The sequence below is a fragment of the Spermophilus citellus genome (assembly GCF_964194105.1).
Source record: "Spermophilus citellus genome assembly, chromosome: 11".
NCBI classification, from domain to species: Eukaryota; Metazoa; Chordata; class Mammalia; order Rodentia; family Sciuridae; genus Spermophilus; species Spermophilus citellus.
Window position 1 is genome coordinate 129,275,269 of NC_138192.1, and position 18,268 is coordinate 129,293,536.

The following is an 18,268-nucleotide window of genomic DNA, read 5'->3' on the forward strand; positions in this document are numbered from 1 at the left end:
TTGTGTAGTATTTTTCTATAATGCCATTCAGTTCCTTGGGTAGGCAGGGATAAGGAAGACAGTTGGAGTCAGTTGGGGGAGGGCTTTACTGGTTGCGTGTAAGAGGAAGAGGGGACCCAAAGCTTAGGGTTTGTGAGGGTAAAGAATAATGGCAGGCCATGTCAATTAGGTAGCCAAGAAAGGGAAGATAGTGAATGAAAAGGTGGTCAGACTATGGCTTGGAGGTCTTGGTGAAACTGAAGGATTGTGAAGTGGGGTTTCTACAGTAATTGAGCTGGAAGGACAGAAGAGTGTGATCAGAAAATGTGATTTTTGGCTTGTGTTTGAAAGTAGTGTAATTAATGGTGATGACAGAATATAGGTGGTGGATGTGGGAGAAAGTAGCTGGGGTGTGGCTGGGATGGATGGAGAAGGTACCTAGAATGATTGACTAGGTTGCCTAGTCATTGATATGGATGTAAAGTCCCCAAAATGTGGGGATGAAAGGAAAGGCAGTGAGCTACCAGTCAACACACTAGTGAATTGGAGCTGTGGCTGGAAAGTTTGAAGATGGTAGCACCAAAGAAATGTAGCAGGAGCTAATGATATGAACTTCAAAGAACCTGGGGTTTTTTCAAAGTGAATTGAAGGAAAAAATAATTTTTAAGACATACAGGGAAGCAAAGAAAAGATAGTCTTCCCCTGATTCCTGAGAGCACTCAAGGGAAGTAATGACATCAAGGGACAGCTAGGTTTCCAGTCAGGAACTGCAGGAGCATTGAGAGCAGAGATGAAAGATGCAGGATCCTTATTGGTCAAATTCCAGGGCTAGAGGAGAGTTTAGGAGGCAGATGAGAGTGGGGGACTGGATGGGGTTAGGGATAGTTGGGAAAACAGGAGAATGAGAGTATTACACTTCTCTCTTAAACAGCATGTGCTGGATATGTTTTGCAGCTGACAAATCTTTTCTCTGGGGGTGTTATTTTTAGAAATACATGACAGTAGAGTGTATTTTGACATTATACATACATGGAGTATAAATTACTCTAACTAGGATCCCATTCTTGTGGTTGTACATGATGTGGAGTTTCACTGGTGGCGTATTCATATATGAACATAGGAAAGTTATGTCCAGTTCATTCTACTGTCTTTCCTTTTCCCATCCACTCTCTCTTCCTTTCATTCTGACAGATCATTCTTGACAAACTGTGCTGCTAGCTTCTCTGCAGGCTGTAGGAACCACCCTGGTCTGCTGTGGGACCCTGTTGGAGCTTTCTCTTTATTATTATTATCTGAACTCTCAGAGGTTCTGTTTCTGAGATACAGTTCTTAAGAGTTGTGCTCCAATCAAATTTACAAATTTCACTTTAGTGGGAAATTTTTTTGAAACACAACTATCCTTCCCTGTATGTTTATACATATGAAAGTCTGGGACAGAGAATTTTGAGTAAAATCTTTAAGGTCTCTTTAATGTCTTTTCCTTTTAATAGAGCTGAGATGCAGCCTTGAGCAACATGTCTCTTCCCCCTGAGCCCAGCCTTGGCCTCTCTGAGTGCTCTGTAATTAAAGGCACATTTAAAGCAGGGGGCGTTCTCACTTCTTTATTTCTTCATGTGCAAACCATTCACTGAACTGGGAGGGGTGATAAAAGAATAGGAATTAAAAACAACAACAACAACAACAACAACAACAACAACAACAACATGCTCAGGCTAGAAAAAAATGCCTGGAGTCAGAAAATGTAATTTCAGTGAATTGACTTTGATTTTGTTTGGTGGCTCCTTCCTTGCTGAGCCTGTGAGCTCTGTGAGGGTGGAGTTTGTCTGTGACTCTTCACTGTATTTGTATCACTCAACTGGACACCTGTCATACTAGATATCAGGAATTATTGAGTAGATGAATATTTAGGATAAAGGTAAGTTTTATTTTTCCTCTTCCCCAGGAGGAAACAGCTGTCCTAGAAGTGAATTGCTTTAGCATCCTTAAGGGAGGCCTCAGGGAGCTTTGCCAGCCATATTTCCCTGCCCTTCTCTCTCACCGGAAGTGAATTTGTAGCATGATGGGGAAGAGTAAATGTTGGCTCTGTAACCCACTTTTTTTTAATTTTTATTTTTTTAAAGAGAGAGTAAGAGAGGAGAGAGAGAGAGAAAAAAATTTTTAATATTTATTTTTTAGTTCTTGGCGGACACAACATCTTTGTCTCTAACCCACTTTTGCTAGTATCCTTCTCTTCTGATTTACTTGCAGATTTTGCTCATCTTTCAGGGATCAGATTAGATGCCATTCCTGGAGGCTTTTCTTGTCCTCCAGCTGAAAGTAAACTGAATCCTCACTTTGACATTTTGTACATTTTTCTTTACAACAAGGATCAAGATTAGTTATCACCCTCATCCCTGTTATTATCTGACTCAGGATCTTGACCCTAGTCCTTGATAAATAATTAGGGGCCGAAGGATCATTTGTAGTAGTCTGTTTGATATGACATTGCATATTGTGGCATGGACATTTGTAATTTAAACGTGGTATACCAGTGAAAGAAAGTAATTATTTTCTGCTTAATTTTATGTCCTCACTTATTTTGTTAATTATGTTTCTTTGAGTCATTCACTTTAGTGGGAAATTTTGTTTAAAACACTTTCTCAAGTTATCCATTGAATCTGGCTGTTAGGAAAATAACTGCTTCTATCCGTGTGCTCCAGTGGCCTGCAAATGCAGCTGGAACCTGGGGAGCCTTACAGCTTCCTGCAAAGGCCTAAAACACTGAACTGCTGTTAAGGATTGGCCCCACCTGCACCCCTGTGCATAAATATAAGCAGATCCTGGTTTGGTGCTGGAATAACATGAAGTAGAAGGCTGACTGGGTGGCCTGGTTTCTTGGAGCCAGCATTCCCTTTTGCATTAAGAGCTGGTTATGGACCATTTTGAATTATTGACTCATTCAGCTCTACAGAGGGGCCTCAGAAAACCATATGCATCCAGTTCTTTGAGGCGAAGTATCCAGGATGAAATCAACTTGTATCACTTTGAAAATTATTTCAGAAACAAACAATTGTATAGAGTTCCTAGAGTGGGGAGAATAAAAAAACTATTTTGTAATGAGGTATGAACCCAGATAACCTCATTCTTAAGGTCAAGGTGTAAGTTCGAAGACTAGCACATATGGTGGCATCTAAATCCCAACAATTGCCACCTTCCCACTCTTTGCTGCGCTCTGCTGATTTCCTCACCTTTGCCTGTTCTCAGGAAGTGTCAGTCTTTGAGTTTTCAGTTTTCCATGGGTTTTGGTGTTGTGCATGTCAACATAAATCATGTTTTATGTATTTAATGAATGGGTCTCATATATGTAACTTGTTTTCTAGAACAAATTGTTCAACTTTTTATTGGAGAATAACATATAGAAAAATAAAAATATACATGTAGTTAGATTTTCACAGATTTTATTTTCATTTTAAAGGGTGTACTGAGAATCAATCCAAAGAAGTTTCATGAAGCCTTCATTCCTTCCCCGGTAAGTTCAGTAACTTTATAATAAGCTTGGTGTCACACTTAATTTTTTAGATGTGCTCTGAAACTGAAATTATATATTCTAACTAAAAAGCAGAGTAGTAAAATGAAATTGAGGATGGGGAAAAATTTGTTTCAAATGTAAATAAGCAAAATTTGCCTTTGGTTCACCATCCCTTCTGCCAGTCTTGAAATCACAGGCCAAATGAGAGGGATGGCGTTTGTTAGGAGGCTGCAGAGAGCAGCTGGCCCCAGGCAGACTACCCACCAGTTCGTGTAATTGGATGCCCTTGGTTTACAGCTTAAAAGGATTTATGGTTTTTTTCCACTGATTTAAGTTAATCTTTCCTAAACAAATATGCTCTCTACTTTCGATCTACTGCATGATCTAATCTGAACATTTGTCCAAAAATAATGTGTAACACTTTTTTTTGGTTAGGGTTTCTCACTTTACTTCTATGCAGGTGATAGCACTTGGTAACAAGGCTCTTTACTGTTGGTGCTTTAAATCCTTTCTTATATTCATGATTCATTTTTAGAGGTTCTGTTTAGGTAAAGCAAGTTCATACTGACATATCATTAGCTGTAGGTTTCTGGAGAAGGCTTGATCGTGCAAAGCTGGGAGGGCAGTGTTCTTGAATTCCTGGCCTAACTTTTCAGGGTGCCATATAAGCAGGATAGCTCTAGATTTTTCACAAAGAAATCAAAGGGATCAACTTCAGCTATAGACAAGGAAATGAAATACATATATTTCAGCTATGTATTTTATTATGTTAAATAACAAATCATTATGTTAAATAACAAATTTAGTGAGATTATAAGTCCAGTTATATCTTTCAGAAGTGATACTGTTATTCTTTTTGTTATAATAATCTTAAGACCTTATCTCAAATTCTGTTTAGACCCTTTTCCCTGGCCCTTTGGAAGCCAAGGATTTGCATTTGCATTCAAGTTCAAGTCTTACCCATTTGACTCAGTAAAAAGCATCACTGAAATGTCACATTATTCTGAATTATATTCTGTTCTCTTCTGTGACAGAACATAGTATATATACTGACCATGGCACTTGAGTCATAGAATTGAGGGTTAGCAGGAGCAGTTCCATTATACAGTGGAAGTGCAGCTTACATGGGTATTACATTCCAGAGTTTGCTCATAAGATAAAGATCACATACTGGAATCATAAAAATTACCCACAATTATTTCTTAGGAAGCTGCCTAAGAAATAATGCTGGAGATGGATAAGCTGTCTCTCAATAAGTTCTGCATAACTTGTGTTCTCTATGCATTAGAATGATTTTTTTTCATTGGCATACTGATTGGAGGAACTTGATTGCATTAGGAGCCCATATGAGTGAAAACATGGATTTTTTTAACATGAGAATCACATTCAGTGCAGTAAGGAGTTCAGTCTGAGAGGCACCTGTGAACTGAGCAGATTTCAAATCTCATCTGTGCACGCTGAGGTTTGCACTCATGGGTTGGAGTGATAAGGGGAACTACAGCATTTTGAAAAGTTTACTGCTAGTTTTCTCTCCTCCCTGAGTACACAGTCTTGAGTTTCCCTAAGTTAAATCTGTAAGGTTTCTACTTATCAGGTGTGAGGCTTAAGACAAAAGTATAAGAGGAGGCATGTATAACCTATATCAAATATTGGAAAGTTACAAATCAAACTAACAAACAGTTAAGTAAAATATATTCCATGACATAGTCTTGCCAATTTTACCTCAGTGGACCTGTGTTTTGTTCAAATGTAAGATTTTCAGATTTCTTGGAGCTCTTTGCTGAAATGCACACGAGGTCCACCTCTGGCCTGCCCCTCTTCCTTTTCAAGCCTGACTCCCTGTCTTCTCATGACTCCTTTGCAGTCCTTGAAGGTTCTTGCATGCATGTATGTGGGCATCTTATCCCATGTGCCTATGCTCTATCTGTACCCCTTAGAAATACCTGCCCTTTAGCCACCACTAAGTATAGGGGCTGTCGCCAGTGGGCTTGGGCTTGATTACTCTGGGGGAGCATACTCCTTATTTGTAAAATGAAGAGGTAGATTAAATATTATGTATTCATTACAACTTTAAAATATCAAGAGTTTTGGAAAGAAAAAAAAGTAGAGATTTGATTAAATTATTTAGGTTAATTCTTACTCCAAATGGTTATAAATTTATACAGTGTCAAGTAAATAGTTTTGCTGTGCCAAAGTATCTACTTAGTAGTTTAAGAGCAGTGAATTGATTATCAAATACTATTTTGTTCTGAGGGAACTTGACTTAGGTTCATTGTAATTTCCACTGATAGAAATCAGTTTTCATTTTCTTTTGACAAATCCAAAACACATGGGATGAGTCACTTATGTGTCCCTGCTAGTCTTTTGGGGGTTCTCAATAAAAGTAAAATATAGAGTATGAATAAAGTCATGTGATTTTCAAGCAAATCAAGATGAAAGTGTATTATTGAGATGTCTTTTATTCTGTTTGGGGAAAGGATAAAGGGGGAAAATGAATCAGATGGAAAAGCCTGCCTTTAAAAAAAATATATTTTTTTAACCACAGTTTCTATTCTGAATTATATTGGTCCAAGAAACTCAGAAATTTTTTATGGGTCTTGTTATGGGAGGCACCCTTTATGCAGCTGTGGAGTTTATTTCTGGTCCACAGGGAGCTAGCTCTTGCATCAATGGAGGATGCTTTGGCTATCATGGCATACTTAGATTGTCCTTCTTCATACTCTCTCCTGAGTGTTTAGATTACCCCAGATCCCATTATATTTCCTCTATGGATGCTTAGCATCCATTTTTAAAAAAATTTTTTTTCTGATGGATAGGATAAGTCTTCTGGCATCAAAATACAGAGCTGAACTTTTTGGCCTTAAAAGTTAGTTAAGAGAGATTATTCAAACATTAATATTGAATAGCTCCCAAGTTTAGTATCTTTATAATAAGAGATTTGGCAATAGATACAAGCTTCTGAATGAATTAAGGCAGAGCCAAGTAGTGTGGAATAGTTGGAGGTTTGTGTGTTATCTGGGGTTTAACCCAGCCCTTCTTTCCTTGGTTTCTTGGGATAGGAAGATGACACTACCATCATCCTAGCATTTATATCTCTGAGCTGCCAAGGGGTGGTTATAAGCTGCTTATGAAAGAGGCATTTCATGCATGTGTTTTGACACATGAGAATAGGTTAGGGTGACCTCCAAATAGCTTTCTTCATTCCAGGGAGGACGACAGGATCATGTCACTCTGTAAATTGCAGAAGGCAGCAGGATGGTGATGGGCGACACTTGAGTTGTTCACTCTCTATTTCCTAGTGTCTCTTTATTTCCGGCGAAGCTCATCATGAGGTCAGCTGCAATAATTCCTTGTCTCTTAACACGGTAGCTGTTGCTCAAGGAGTAGGGTGGGGTCAGGTTTGGTAGATCGGAGGCCACAGCTGCCAACCTCTAGTTAGATTGGAAATTGAACAGAAAATCTATTTTAAGAGATATCTGATGGTTTGTAATTGGAAACTATAAAAATGCTGAGCAACTAAACCTCCCCCTCCTTTTGCATGGTGATTTTGAAATGTCACTTTTAGCTAACTACAAAGTTTATAGTAGTCACCGTCTGCCCTTTAAGTGTTGAATTTTATCTGTATCCAGTGTCTCATAGAAAAATTTGAGTGGTGACTTTCTAGACCCATTTATTGTCACCTTCTATAAGAAAAATCAGCATTTGACTTCTTATCCTCTGAAAAGACACAGCTAGTATGAGTTTCTGGAAGAATGAAAGATACTAAATTTCCCTTATATATGTGTGTGGCTATGAACTAGTGTTTCTATTAAGTTAGTGGAAAGATTATGGAGTCTAACATTTTTCAACCAAAGAAATCCTTTTAGCTCCAAGCCCTGGTAAGATGACTGTGCCTTTATTTCTGTTTTCAACTTAGGATGGTGATCGAGACATTTTTATCGATGGAGTTGTTGCTCGTAATAGAGCTTTGAATGGGGATCTGGTGGTTGTGAAACTGCTTCCGGAGGAGCAGTGGAAGGTGAGTTAAATTTTCTTTTATTAGAGATATTTTTCTTAGGGCCTTTTGCATTGCATGGAACACCAGTGCAGCATCAAAAACCAGGGGAGTCACAGACCTCTCAGTCTCCAAGCCTCTGAAAGATGCTATAGAGTGTTCAGGACTTAATAGGCAGCTGCTGGGCAGAAATCGAATAGTTTGAATTTTCTTGTTGCTCACTCTTCAGTCAGTCTTCCCTGTCACATTGGTTTCCAGTCAGTCTTCCCTGTCACAAAGCCTTGCGTTGGTTTCTGTTTTTTTTTTTTTTTTTTTTGTTAGAAGAAAAGCTTGCAGGATCCAGTCAAACTTGAAACATGTTATTTCCCTACACCTATGTTGCAAGATCTGGAAAGACAAAACCATGGAGATGGTATATTGTAATTGGAATATACCAATTACATGCTTCCTGTACTGGAAAATCTGGGCAATACATGTCATATCTGTTAGGCCCAGTTTGGTGATTTGGCATCCCTGGCAGGTAAAGATTGTCTTTATGCATTTTTATATAATAGGAATTTAGTGACAGAAGAAAACATTTTAAATATGAGAATGTTTTGGGTTTCAGTCTCCCATTAGTGTATGTCATTTCAAAAGTAAGAGTGATTTTAGTTTTGACTGTTGGTTTAAATAACTGTAAGAGCCAGACATTGGAAAGAATCAGTTTTTTTTTTTTTCAAATTGTCATGTGGAACTGGTGACTTACATGTGTGTATAAGTCCAAATTAATCTTCATGTCATTTGTTTAATTTTGGCTTAATTCATTGGTATTTAGGAATTTGGATTCTTTTCAGGAAGGGGAGATATACTGTAGTGATGAGAAGTGTGGGCTTTTAGGTGAGGCTACCTGGGTCTGAATCTCTTCTCTGTCATTTCTCTATATAACTGCTGATGAATTATGCAACCTCTCTGTCTTAAATGCTGCATTTATAAAATGGGAATAATCATAGTACCTACTCCATAAATTTCTCATGAGGATTAATTGAGGCTACATGTAAAAAACAAAGGAGTCCTTAAAAAAAAAAATCTTAGAATGGCAGGAACTCAAGAAATATTAGATCTTATTATAAGCTTTTCCAGAAAAGATGTAATATGTACCACAAGAGTACCACCTTATAATAGAGCTTTATTGAGTCATAAATTAACTGCTTTTTTTTTTTTTTTACCCAGTGGAGCTAATTGATTATAGCTGTGTGCCAGGTATTTCTAGGGTGTAGGAATTTTACTAATGATCAGGTTAGATATAGTTCTTGCATTCCTAGAGTTTACAGTTTAGTGGAGAGCGCAGGTAGCGAGAGATATACTAGTCACACATATGAATTTAATTATAATTTTAATTAGTGTGAAGTTACAAGCAGGGTTTTATATGGGAGTGAATTTTCCTAATCTAGTTGAGGTTCACCTCCCACTCCCAGTTGTTGCTTAGTATGGGAATAGTCCCCTTCCTTGATTCCTGAAAGTGCAACTAAAGGTTGGCTCCAGGTCCTGGGAACATAGGTTGATTTGGTCACTACTTGTTTTCTGAAAAGCATCAACCTTGCTAATGTTGTCTAGGTCCACCAAAGAGGAGCATATTAGGGCCTGGTTAAACCAAAGGATGCAGTTCTAGAGGTAATTTAGTGAATAAAGAAGTAACATGATAATGAAGAAGTGCCAGAGAAATAACAAGAGAAATAGTGACTTCATTTGACATAAGGAACGACAGTGGTAGACTAGGAAGGGAGTACTTAGTAGGTTGGGTGGGTGTCTTAGTCTGTTTTCCTTTGCTGTAACTGAATACCACAGTTAGGTAATTTTATAAAGAAAAGACATTTATTTTTTACAGTTCTGGAGGCTGGGAAATCTGTGGTTGAGGGACTGTTTCTGGTGAAAGACTTCTTGCTGGTGGGGACTCTGTAGAGTCCCAAGTGGCTCATGGTGAGACTGAACAAATTTACTTACTTGGGTTAATCTTTTGGTAAAGCTACTAATGCAGTCAGGTGGTCCCATCTTCATTACTTTATCTGATTGCCTCCTGAGGACATCACCTGTGAATACCATTAACAGATAACTTTTGTAATTATGTTTCAATATGAATTTTGGAGGGGACAGACACTCAGGCCATAGCAGTTTGTCTAGAGCAGGCCAGAGTATGAAATGAAGTGTCGATTGGTGAGACAGCAGGAAGGGAGAGCAATGGTAGACTATCAGTTGAGTTTTTCAGAAGTGGATGATGTAGCTAAAACAACAAGACCAAGTTGCTGGGCATCTTTCCTGCTCTTGGCCCTACGCAGGAGATGTCTGAAATAAATCAACATGAGTAAATAAGTCTGTTGCATTATTTCCCTGTTCCTTACCTACCTTGTTGATAAGACCAGCAAGTGTAGCCTTTTCTGATATTGTCAGGAGTGCTCTCAGTTTGAGCAGGAAGCCTAAGGAGATGGGATAGGTAGCTGACCAAAATTTGGGACCAGGTTGGGTGTAAGGTGATTGTTGTTGTTTAGATCTGGAAGAACAAGTTTGGTACTTGGCTATTCTTGGTGCTGTTGCTTCCTGGATAAGAATTTGTACCTCCTTTAAGATTCAATACAACAAAGTTATATTTTTTTCTAGATGTATAATTTTATGACTTCCCAGGTCTTGGATCTAGTTATGCAGTAAAGAGTTTGTAAAAATAGGTAGCATTTCCATAGTCAGTACATTCAGCTTGTTGTTTTTCTGTTTTGCAGTTAATATCTATAGGTGGAAGAAATTAAAGTCCAGATGAGGGCTTTAAGCCAAAAGAGTAGACTGTAGTGGGGACAGTCATATATTGGGATGGCCAATTAGGAAGCCTGAACTGGGAAACCCGACAGTTAAGATGGAGAGAAGGAGGAATATATTTTGAAAGTAGAGCCATTAGGAATTGAGGATGGATTTGAGGCAGAGGGTAAATGAAAGAGTGAAATCAGAGACAACTGCTAAGTTTCGAGTTTAAGTTTAAAATGGGTGAAATGATGTGATTAATTGAAATGGAATACTGTGAGAAAAAACATGTTGTGGTGTAAAAATTATTAATTTTACGTGGCCATAGTAAGTTTGTTTTTTGTTTTTAGATGTGTTATTGAGAAAATATAGAAGCCTAGATTATTTGACTTACTTGTGGATTCTACTAAACGTTCAAAGAAGAACTAATCTTGCTTTTACATACATACTTAGAAAAATGTGAGAGAAGGAAGCATTTCCCAACTCATTTGATGACATGAGCATTGATGTAATACCAAAACCAGGAAAAGACATTATAAGAAAGGAAAGCTGTAGACCAGTGTTTCTTCTCATAAACACCATTGCAAAAATACTCAACAAGATATTAGCAAATAGAATCCAGCAAGCATAATACAACGTGTGCAACTGGGGCTTATCCAGGAATGCAAGGTTGTCTTAATATTTGAAAAGCAATCATTATAATTCATCATCTTAACAGACTAAATTTGATACCATACTCAGTCAAATATTCAGTAATTCAGAAAATGCATTTGATGAAATTCTATAGCCATTCATGATAAAAACTCACATCAAGTAGGAATAGAAAGTAAATTCCTCTGGGGTTGGGGATGTGGCTCAAGTGGTAGCGCGCTCGCCTGGCATGCATGTGGCCTGGGTTCAATCCTCAGCACCACATACAAACAAGGATGTTGTGTCTGCTGAAAACTAAAAAATTCTCTCTATCTCTAAAAAAAAAAAAAAAAAAGTAAGTTCCTCAACCTGATGGAGAACACGTAAGAGATATTTAGAACAAACATCTTTCTTAAAGGTTAAAGAGCTCATTCCTCTGAAATTGAAGTAAGAATGTCCTTTCTCATCTGTTTTATTCAGCATTGCACTGGAGATCCTAGCAAGTACAAAAGGGCAATAGAAAAAAACAAACATATTGCTTGGGAAAAAGAAAGTAAAGAGGTTTTAATTCTCAGACCATAGGATTTGCTATGTAGAAACAAAAAGGAAAAGACATCAATTAACTTGACTTCATCAAAATCATAAATTTTTGCTCTTCAATAGACAAAAAATTAAGACAGGCCACAGATTTGAAGAGAAAATGTCCTTTATTTAATGACATTTATCTAGAATACAAAGAAATCTTCTAACTCAACTATAACAGTTACCAAAAGCATTAAAATATTTCAACAACTTCTTCACTAAAGAAGATATATGTTGGCAAATAAACATTTGAAGACATTCAGCATAGTCATTAAAGAAATACAAATTAAAAGCATATGATACTGCTATATGTGGTGGCACACACTTATAATCCCCAGTTACTCAGGAGCCTGAGGCATTACAAATTCAAGACCAGTCTGGGTAACTTAAACCCTGTCTCAAAATAAAATGAAAAAGATTGGGGATGTAGCTCAGTGGGTTTAATTCCTAGGTTCTGCAAAAAGCAAACCACAACAATAATCACCGTCCCCCCCAACCAAAAACACCAAAACAAAAAACCACCACTGCTGCCAACAAAACCATGACACCACTATAGACCATTAGAATAGCTAGAGTTAAAAAGACTGACCATACCCAATGTTGCCAAGGATATTGAGCTCCTGGAACTCACATACACTGCTGAGAGGAAAAATGGTACAGTCACTTTGGAAAATAGTTTGGCATCAGTCTTCTCTAAATTTGGTATATCCCATTAAAAGGGAATACAGCTTAGCAGTAAAAAGTAAATGATAGGGAATGATATTGACCAAATGATGTCATTATATTGTTAATAACAAATCCCATCATTATGTATAATTATAATGCACCAATAAAAAAAGTGGAAAGAATTCCTCCCAACAGATGAACAAAACTGAACACAGGAATGTAAGAAATATGAAAAAACAAGGTAATACGACACCTCCTAAAAATTCACCAGCAGCTGACCCCAAAGATATTGAAGTAGATGAAATTCACACAAAGAATTAAAAAAAATCATTATAAAAATGATCAATGAATTCCAAGAGAACACAGAAAACAACTGAATGAATTAATGAATTAATAAGGAAGTCAGTATAGGTAATGAATGAGAGATTCAATAGGAGATAGAAATATTGAAAAAGAATCAAACAGAAATCTTAGATATAAAACACACAACAAATAAAATCTTCAGTTGAAAATCTTTCTAATAGAGTAAACCATACTGAATCTCAGAGCTGGAAGACAAAGCTTTCACATTCAAATAGGTTTAAAGAAAAAAATAAGTAACCATGATCAGAATATACAAGAACTCTGGGTCAACATTAGACATCAAATTTAAGAATCATTGGAATTGAGGAAGGTTGTGAGACGCAGGCTAATGGGCTGGATAAACTCTTTAGGGAAATAATAAGAGAAAAATTTTCCAAACTTTCAGAATGAGATGGCACCCAAATATAGAACCCCAAATAGACAAGATCACAAAAGAACCTCACCATGACACTTTATAATGAAAATGCCCAACATACAGAACAAGGGTACACTTGTTTTAAAAGCCTCAGGAGAAAAATGTCAGATAATATATAGAGACAAGCTTATCAGAATCACTTCAGATTTCTCAGCACAAACTCTAAAAGGACTTGGAATAATGTGTTCCAATTCATGAAAAAACCTGTCAACAAATACTGCTATATCTAGCAAAACTGTCCTTGAAAATTGAATAGGAAATGAAAACCTTCCATGATAAGCAGAAATTAAAAGAATCCATGACTAATAAACCAGCACTGCAGAGCTTACTTAAAGAAATGCTGCATACAGAAGAAATAAAAAACCACAGAGCTCACAAATTAACAAATCTTACTTGAAGAATAAGCAAGTGATAGAAAAAATTAAACATTATAAGTAAATCAAAATGGCAGAAATTAGTAAACACCTCTACAATAACATTGAATTAGTAAACATCTCTGTAACACCATTTAATAGTTTCAGCTCTCCATTTGAAAGACATAGGCTGGCAGAATGTATTTAAAAACAAGACCTAACTATACGTTGTTTGCAAGAGATGCATCTTACAGGCAGACAGCCACAGGCTGAAAGTGAAGGGATGGAAATTGATAGACTATGGAAATGGAGCCTGAAAATAATCAGGAGTAGCTACTCTTACATCTGACAAACAGACTTCACTAAAATTAATCAGAAGAGACAAAGAAGATCACTTCATACTGTAAAGGAAACAATCCAAGAAGAAGATATAACACTAATATATATATATATATATATATATATATATATATATATATATATATATATGAATGATATATATGAATGACACACTACTTTTGAGTTTCAATAAACAAAAATTAAGTCTCAGACCCCAGTACAATACTGGGTGATTTCAACACACCTCTTTCATCATTAGATAGGTCATCCAGACATAAACTTGATAAAGACTCTTTGTATTTGAAAAATATTATAAATCAAATGTAGTTAACAGACATTTACAGACTATTTCATCCAACAACAGCTGGATGCATTTTCTTCTCAGTGGCTCATGCATCCTTCTCTGAAATAGAGCATATTTTAGGCCACAAAGCAACATGATTCCAAGAGGTCCCAAGAAAACTTTTGGGGATGATGGAAAGTTCATTATCTTGATGGGATTATCGTGATTGTATTTGTCAGAACTCATCACATTGTACACTTTAAATATATGTAGTTTATTGTACATTAGTTTTACCTCACAAATTTATAAAAAAAAAAAAAACCTGAAAGAAAACGAAAATGTTTGCACAAGAGTATGGAGTTCCAAGGAGAAGTGGAAGTTAGGGTCATCCGCATGTGTGTGGTGTCCAAAGCAACATTAGTGGATGAGCAATCATCTGGAGCCACAGCTAAAGAAGGGAAGATGGTGGAATACTCAATTCTTGAGCAGGCCAACATTTAGAGGTCAGGTGATAAAGGTGTGGAGATGCCCATGTCCTCCTCTGCAAGGACATGAACCATGATTGCCAAATTTCAGCTGTGCCTGGCCTACAGGATCTAATACAGTCTGAGGATTCAGGCAGCAGAGGTCTAGTGAAATGGGGTTGACAGACTTCAGGCTCTTAGAGTCCATGTTCTCTGTTGAAATATAGAGGACATTTGTTTGCTTCTTTAGACCTGTCTCTATAGAGGATTTGGGTAAAATGCAAGTTCTCCTATGTAGTGCTAAGCTAGAGCTTGCAGTTGTGCATTTCTAATAGGTTGCCAGGCAACATTGATCTTGTTAGTTCAGGAACCATACTTGTGAGTAAGAAGACTTGGGTTTCTATGTAAGGAAGGAGTACAAGTGAAAGAAGTAGCTAGGAATGTCTGGTTGGTAGGAAGAGAGTTGAATGAGAAACAGTGTGGCTGAGATATAAAGTCCCTCCAAGAGACTGGATTTTGGGCCTTCCCATTGTTAATAACACTCTGATGAGCAGAGGTTGGCATGGACACCGAGAAGGAACTACAATGGTAAAGGAGCCCCCATTTTTTAAATTGCTGGTAAGGGGGTGATGTAGGGGAAATGACTGCTCAGGAACTGCCTTGGTGTGTGTACGGGCCTCTTTATCTTTCAGAAGGTTCTTGATGTGGAGGACACCACAGTTTCCTTTGTCTAGGTCTGTAGAGCTCCTCAGGGTTTTCACAGTGGCTGCCTAATGATGGTTTTTTATCAAAATTGGTCCCTTACGTATTTCTCTTAGGCCTCATTGATTCAGGTATTTCAAGCTTCCCATTCTGAATGAGGAAGCTCTATTGTCTGTAGCCCATCTATGACAGTTGTTGGTGACAGGTCAGATGGAAGAGAATATTTAGACTGTCATCAAGAATCTTTGACACCCAGAATATAAACATCTCAAAGCATACTGGCCAAATGTCTTACAGGTTTGTTAGACAAAAGTGTATTGTTATCAAAGGAATCTGTAGTCAGTGGTTTGAGCAATGTGAATTAATAGCATTATTCATCTTTGATTCTTTATGCTTGCTGCGCTCACCCCTCTTGGGTATGTAAACTACAGGGCCTTTGGGGTTTTAGAAAAAACAACTGTTCTTTTAGTTATAGTAGTAAATAGTCAATTTATTTCACAGCATGCTTTTTGGCAAAATAGATAGCTATAAAAGTATCAAGCTGTGAGACAATAATAAAAAATAATTTGCTCTTATGTAACAATTTTAATTTGAGAATTTGTCCACATTTTTAGTGCATATATTACAGATGTCTAATGAGGGACGAATGAGTTTCTCCATTTTGCCAATTGGGAAATTAAGGTAATGTGAGAGTGCGTGACTTCTTTGAAGCCTCAGTGTTTTTGGCAGGACCAGGGGCAGAATCCAGAATTCTTGACTTTTAGTTTAATGCTCTTTTCCTCAGGTTTTTAAATGGAGGACCATGTCCCCAAATGGCTAGGAAACATTGATCCGATTCTGCCTGGAGCAGCGTAAGGATACCCAGGGGCTTCTGACTTTCCACTCATCCTGCTCTGTGCTAGATCCCCAAGATACAAACAGAATGGGTTCCAGGCTTTGCCCTTAAGGAGCTTGTGGGCTAGTTGGAAGGGGATGGAAACAATTATGGTAAGGTTCACAGGATGGTAACAGAAATACACGTGGTAATATGAGCACCAACTCTCTTTGAGGGTATTAGTGAAGGTTGCATAGAGGAGGTCACATTTGAACTGGGGTTCGAAGGCTGAGAATAGAGAGCTTTTTTTTTTTTTAAATGTTTTTATTCATTTCAGGGTGAGAATAATTTGGACTGAGAATGATTTGGCCAAAGAGCATTGTGGAAATGTCAGGTTTCAGGGAATAATATACAGATGGGGGCACTCTTTTCCTGCCACACGGTGGGCCGAGTGCTGTGACGCCTCTATGAACTCTTCCAGACACAAGGAAGGACATGCGGTTCCTCCTTGTTCTCAAGACCCTGCCCTGGTGTGTGTGGGGGACATTGTCCTTGGGTCCCTTATATAGAGACTTCTGGAATATTGCTCCCTGTTCTTCTATTTGACACTTAGTTGACCTTCATCCTGCTTCTTTCATTCTCTTCCTTGCCTGCCTTTCAGATTTGTCTCCCATAATAACCATTACACAGCCTTGGCCTTCTCTCTCTCTCTCTCTCTCTCTCTCTCTCTCTCTCTCTCTCTCTCTCTAGTATACAACACACACACACACACACACACACACATTTTAAGTTGTTTATAGACCTTTATTTTATTTATTTATATGTGGTGCTGAGAATCGAACCTAGCGCCTCACACATGCCAGGCAAGTGCACTCCCGCTGAGCCCCGGCCCTGTCCTTCTCTTTTAACCACAACAAGTTCATCGTATTGTTTTCCTTCTCTTCATATTTCAGTACAGTACACTGCAAATAAGCATGTGTAGACCGGTGGTACTACTGTGATTGCCTCTTGGTGCTTACTGTGTGCCACATATTGTATTTGGTGCCTTGCACTGTTGTTTAGTTTGCTGTTTTCTGTATCCCAGTTTTATGAATGAGAAAACTGGGGCTTAGCTTAAATATCTTACCTAATTAGGGAACATATAACTAAGGAATAAAAGAGCTGGGATTTAGATTTTCATGTCTTGATTTGATGATCTCATCAATACGAGAGATTTATGTGATCTATAGATGGGTATTGACAGGTATCATAAAAATTTGCACAAATTTAGAAAACCATGTATCTTTTTTTTATTAAATAATGTCTCAACTTATCAGTTGAAATGACCAAAGTACTAGTGTTAGTCTCAGAAAATAAATAATTTAGGGAGAATTGCTTGGAGTTTTTTAGTTGTATGGTGGTACTGGGGAAGTGGGATAACTTCTCAGGGTGTTGTGAAGGCAGGGGTGGAAATGAGCCAGATTCTTACCCAACATCTACCCTAAATAGTGGATCAAATGCTGAAAGAGCTGACCTAGAGGTGATAGCTTGTTGGTCAAGGCAGAATCAAAGGAGTTACTGACCCAGATATCATCGGCTCAATGGCAGCAGATCCCAAATTGATGTGGCACAGATATTCAACAGGCAGGTAGGCAGTTGTCGTATAGGAGGAAGTTGGTCCTTCTGGGGCTGTTTGATTGGGCTAGTTCTGGAGATGGAGACCGTCTCACAACAAACACAAGGAGAGACAGCCACTGTGCTGGGAGTCAAGGAGAAGATTTGTTCTCACACGAGGAGCATTGATGTAGCTAAACAGGGAACAAGAGCCGAAGCAGACTAACCTGGAGGGATAGAATTCTGGGCTTTTTTTGGTTGCACCAAGGGACACTTGGGAACCCAGGATTCTGTTCTGGTATCTTGACTCTGAGAGGTGGGTTAAAATCTAAGCCCTCTGTAGGCTTGGTTGGAAACTAGGGTGAAAAGCTTAGTTGATATAGCCATGGTGTTTGGCCCAGAGAAAATTAAAGGAGGCTGATGAGAACATCTGAAAATTAGGCTCCATCAGGTAGAACAGTGTGAAACAGAGACCAGCTAGCTAAAGGGATGAATTTCAAGTGAAATTTTTACTCATTGGGACTTAGCCTCTATATTCTTTTGACTGAATGCTGTTATAGTGACGCAGACTAGAATATACTTGATGTATTGATACCTACTAGAAACCTGTAATGCTAGGGACCTCTTCATTTATCCCACATGTATTTGTTGAGTACTTATGTTGGACTGAGAGGATAAAGTAGAAATAAGTCAGCCAAGCACTACATTAGCTAAGTCTAAATTTCTCTCAAGACAGGATTGTCTCACTTAACTCATAGCACAGCAAAGTAAGGAGGGTAGATAAGTAGAGACAGTTATTAAATAGTTTCTAATATGTCTG

At 37.9% G+C, this 18,268-nt stretch overlaps 1 protein-coding gene across 8 annotated transcripts in view; it reads left to right on the plus strand.

Annotated features, from left to right (window-relative positions):
• The window catches only part of DIS3L2 (DIS3 like 3'-5' exoribonuclease 2), a 356,130-nt gene that overhangs the window by 55,719 nt on the left and 282,143 nt on the right, over positions 1 to 18,268 (plus strand). For all 8 annotated transcript variants that reach the window (XM_081261984.1, XM_081261982.1, XM_081261989.1 and 5 more), the window contains 2 exons: positions 3,434 to 3,487; positions 7,404 to 7,505. In XM_081261984.1, coding sequence (XP_081118110.1) covers positions 3,434 to 3,487; positions 7,404 to 7,505 — 156 coding nt within the window. The remainder of the gene's footprint in view (positions 1 to 3,433; positions 3,488 to 7,403; positions 7,506 to 18,268) is intronic.